Genomic DNA, 4,850 nt, shown 5'->3' with positions numbered 1-4,850 from the left:
CTTGGTATGTCTGTTAGCGCCCAGTAACCAAGCGCGGGAATGCGGCCCATTAGAGTCAAGCAGATATTTAGATATTATAAGGGCGAAAAACAGGTACACGAAAATGAGGCGTGAAGCAAAGACTGCTCGTGAAATAAAATAACCCCACAAAAATAGTTATTACCGAGTTGAACACCCCTTAGACCAAACTTTACTGATCAATTCTCCATAAAATACAAAAATTAGAATTCCGTCGTTGGATATTCCACAGACGTAGAAATGCATTTAATCAATTGTACTGTTTATTAGCCCTTTTGTTTAGTGAAATTCCCCGTTGTCGTTGCCATAGTGTTTGTTCATCTTCGTAACAACATTTACGTGATTTTGCTAACATTCCTCGAATAAAAAGAAAACAAAAGCATCGAGTAGTTTTCTAAAAGTTATCAGTTTGTATCCACTGGTTAGTTACAGATTTGAACCGTGGCCCTGAATTCTGGCTCCTTATGTGAGTCTAGTACCCAGGAGTCCTTGTTTATGTAGGCAGGTATAAAGATCCTCAAACGACCGCCTGACTTGTGTGGGCGAAACGATTTGTCTGCATTTGCTGATGACTAAAATAGTTATGTGTGGACAAAACCTAGTTACATCACCTGCGAAAGACAGTGCTTTGTTACATTTCCAAATCGCAGCGAGAAAGGAGGCATAACAGTTCGAGGGTTAGTGAAAATGCGAAAAACTGTCGTCTCGAGTGATTGATATATCTCATTCATAAAACCAAGAAGTTAAAGGAGCTCAGTAACGGAATTTTCATTTTTTTTGCCACATCAAAAATAACCTTAAGGTCCCGTCCAAACCAGGCAGCAGGAAATTCAAAACGGAGCTTTGTTTCTCCGATGAGGCCTTAATTCCATCCACACTAATCCGCCACGAAAACGGAGCTTTTCGAAAACGCTGTTCAAACTGGAGGAATTTGAAAACGCCGGCTTTGTAGTTTATTGTGGAGGGAAAAATATTTTAAAAATGAAGCTTTTCGAAAACGATAACGTCACGATACTCATGTAATTTCCCTGACCGAGTTTTCCTCAAACACAAATCCAAAATGACTGGTGATTGTTATGTTTTTGAACCCGGCCTGCGGCCTAGTGTGGACGGAAAACATTTGATGCGTTTTCAGAGAGAAACCTTCGTTTTCAAATTCCTCCGGCGAAATACGGACGGGGTCCTAAATTAATGGAAAGCTAAAAATAGTAGTTTACTAAGATAGAAAAATACCAAATGGGTAACAATAAACCATAAACACGATTACAAAAATTTAGCTTAACTTTTCAAGATGCGTAAACGGTGAAGGAGAAATTACATCATGAAACTAGATATCCAAATCGCTATCACCGGCTTCTACCATATCTATTTTTTGTTTTAAAGGATGAATAATTAATGATTTGAGAGTACCGTGTCGAGAAACGGATTCATGATTAAGAAAATCATTTTAGCAACCGAACAGGGACATTGACTGTCGGAGAATAAATTGTCGCTAGTAGTACTTTAAAAAGTAATATTATTTCCTCAACACATTTCGATTTATCGTGAAAACTCGTCTATTGGGGAAACGATTCAACTTAAAAACATATTTCAGTCCTTTTTACATACAGAGACTAGTTTAATTCTCTCGTCTTGGCTTGTAAACAGCTGCCGCCCGTCGATAAAATTCTGATTTTTCTCCAATAGAGTAGGTGGCTGCCCACAAGCTATCTGGTAACTTCGACTTTAACTTCAATTTATTTATTGTGCAATATTTATTGAGTTTACATTAGTGAGTACTACAAATATAGAAAGAGTAGTGACACTTTGCCTCAAAAAGTCCACGCGAAAAGTATTTTTATGCAAATCCATGCAAATCAATTTTCCAGATGGTAAAATGTGTAAATAATCAAAAATGAGCAAAGCACCTTCGATAAGATTTTGTTGTCACTTCAAGAGTGTTAATAACACTCTCGGCATGTGATATTGATGGAATGATTTCTTATTTATTCATTTCAGAGCAGAATGTTGTATTCGCAAAAGAATATCTTAGATTGACCAAGAAAGGATTTGAAAGGAGCCAAGTCAATTTCAAGCTTATTGGTTGTTCGTTAATTATTTCAGCTGCTCGAAAAATGTCTTGTGATTGAAGTTATTAATTATCTTCACAGGCAAAATCAAGCAAGTGACGAAGTTGTTCTATGGCAACGAATGGGTTTCCTACTGGAGCGATTTTTAATATCTATTAATGCTGCCGTAGGCTTAAACTCCAATGGACTGAAACATAGTTGTTTGCTTGTGCATCAAATAATTGTTTTTTTGTATTGTTTTCACTGTCAATAGGAATAAATACTGTCAGAACAAGCGTTTATGAGAAATATTCCTCAGTCTATTTCTGTTTAGTGGCTAGATTTCTTGTCAACGACGTAGTCTCTCGAAACATATTGAAGGACCGCGAAAAGTGATTAAATAACTAAAAGGACGGCCGTGGATTTGAAGAAACTGGTGGAGAAGTTAAAATCAAAGCAATTTTACGTATGAATCATTTAAACGCGAGTCCGCCCTCCAAAGAAAATTCTGTACCATTGGCGTTGAACGAATCTTTACACTTTGTCACTTTTGTGACCGCAGGGAATTGTGTACTATGTCTTCTCATCCCTTTGACGTTCGTCGGCGATGTTGCCGTTTACACGGCGTTTTATTTGAATCGCAACTTGAGGACGCGTACGAACGCACTTTTCTTGAGCCTCGCCACCTCGGACATTTTACTGGCTTTGTTTGTATTACCTTTTGAAGTTGTCCGTTTGTCGTATTATCCACACTGGCCTCTTGGAGAAACGGCATGCAACATTTGGAACTCGGTATTTGTGGCCCTTGGGAGTGCTTCAATTTGCCACTTGTGCGCCATCAGCATCGATCGGTTTCTAGCCATTTCGCGCCCTTTGTGTTATTGTAGCGACATTTCAGCTGGAGTTCTTGCATCTATCGTGTTCCTTTGGTCGTTTGCTTTTTTAAGCGGGCTTGGAAGTTATTTCATTTGGACACAGCCAAACCCACTAGAGTGTGCTGAGCTATCGGCTCCATTGACAAGGTCTGTTCTTCTGCTGGTCTTAAACATTCTGGTACCATTTGTTATTTGTCTGCTAACGTACGCAAAGATTTTTCACATATCGCGGCAACAAGCCAAACGAATTGTCGCAACTTGTCGTTGGATCGAGAGAAGAAATAACTATTTATCCGTGGAGAGAAAGTCAGCAAAAACCCTAGGTACTCTTGTCGGGGTTTTCACCTTTACCTACTTTCCGTTTCTTGTCTTCCATGCCCTGGACGGTGCTTTCAACGAGAATCTACCGAATCGATTTTATTTTGGTAGTGTTGTAAAATGGTTAACTTTCGGTAGCTCTGCCATAAACTGGGCGCTGTATGGATGTCTAAACAAGGAGTATAGAGAAGCATTATATAGGATCTTTAATTTTCTTGGTTGTAAAGCTTGTCGCAGAGAAACGAACCAAATTAACAATATAGAAGCGTACACAATCTCCTGAATACGTGATAAATGGATTGTTTGAGAACTCTAGTGTTAAAGGATTTACAACAAGCTTTAACTTGTGATTTTTGTTCCAAGTTAATTCCGTTAGTTTTACCTTCAGGATCAAGCATGTCTTATGTACAGAATATTGGTCAACCGTTAAAAAAAAAAAAATTGACATATGGAGCGGTTTCAATTGGTTTTGGTTTTACTACGGTGTGAGATTGGCTGAGTCGTCTAATCGGTAAGTAATTGTGTTGGTTTTGGATTCACGACACTCAATTGAAAACCGGGTCTGACACCTGAGTGGAGAGAGCAGTTAGTGAGAGATAAATGAACATGTCGACTGCATAGAGAGTCTGAAAATTATTAGAAGTGGAAAGTTGTGCTTACTGCTATGCGTGGTTTCAAATGAGTAAAAAAACATTAGTTTATTGATCCATGAGAAACAAACAATTAGAGAGAACAAACAATCAAGAATCAAATGCACTAATGAAGGAACGAACGAACAAGAAAACAAACAGACGAACTCTAGGTGAATGAATAAAAAGAATTCGGAAATGAACTATTGAAAAAAAAATAAAAGAAAGAAATTTCGTGAAATATAAAGTTCTCGGCAGTTCCAATAAAACTCTTCAGGAAGTCTCTCTAGCTGTGTTTTAATTAACTTTCTTGCTTAATTTGAATGTTATAATGCACTACGCTTATATATATTATAACATATACAGTAATTTATTTTGTATTCCTCGTATTTTAAGGGGAACGACAGTTTATTGAAATTTTAATAATTTATTGGCCGGCTTTAAATGTAAAAATACAGGGAAATGAAATGTGTGATCGGTTTTGTCTGTATCATGTTTTCAAATCTTTCAAGTCTGGTCCACTATTTTTATAGCCAATCTGATTGATCGATGAAAATGGATAAATCCCAATCAGGGTTCCCCACCCCTGATGCCAATCTCTCGTGATAGGTTTTTTTTCTGTCTTTCATGTTTGTCGAAAAATTATCTTTTGCTTCGAAAGAAATAAATATGCACGCCTTTTGCGAACATGAACCTTTTCAAAGGGATCGTTCTAACTCCCAACTCAAATAAGTTTTCGGATTGGAAGAGAACGTTTCACGTGTCGTGGCTCAGAACTCACTAAAGCCTGGTTCTCATATCCCGCCGACCTACCTGCGACGTAGTCGCCGGGTGCAATTGACAACGTTCGGGGATCTGTCCGAGTGCCGGTTCCCCGGCGCATCTGCGATGGATCGCCGACGTTCTCAATTTTGCCTAAAATGCAAATCGAATGGGCGCAATTTTCAACCATTTCACCTGTA

At 38.3% G+C, this 4,850-nt stretch overlaps 1 protein-coding gene across 1 annotated transcript; it reads left to right on the top strand.

Moving 5' to 3' along the window:
* Nucleotides 1-2,335: 2,335 nt before the first annotated feature.
* On the top strand, nt 2,336-3,636 carry LOC145483532 (histamine H2 receptor-like). The gene has a single exon (XM_081462061.1). The coding sequence runs from the start codon at nt 2,535-2,537 to the stop codon at nt 3,540-3,542; it is 1,008 nt and encodes a 335-aa protein (XP_081318187.1). The 5' UTR covers nt 2,336-2,534; the 3' UTR covers nt 3,543-3,636.
* The last annotated feature ends 1,214 nt before the right edge of the window (nt 3,637-4,850 follow it).

The sequence above is a fragment of the Orbicella franksi genome, chromosome 4, assembly GCF_964199315.1.
Source record: "Orbicella franksi chromosome 4, jaOrbFran1.1, whole genome shotgun sequence".
Taxonomy (NCBI): Eukaryota; Metazoa; Cnidaria; class Anthozoa; order Scleractinia; family Merulinidae; genus Orbicella; species Orbicella franksi.
Note: the sequence above shows the minus strand (reverse complement) of the source record. Positions and strands in the feature narration are given on the sequence as shown.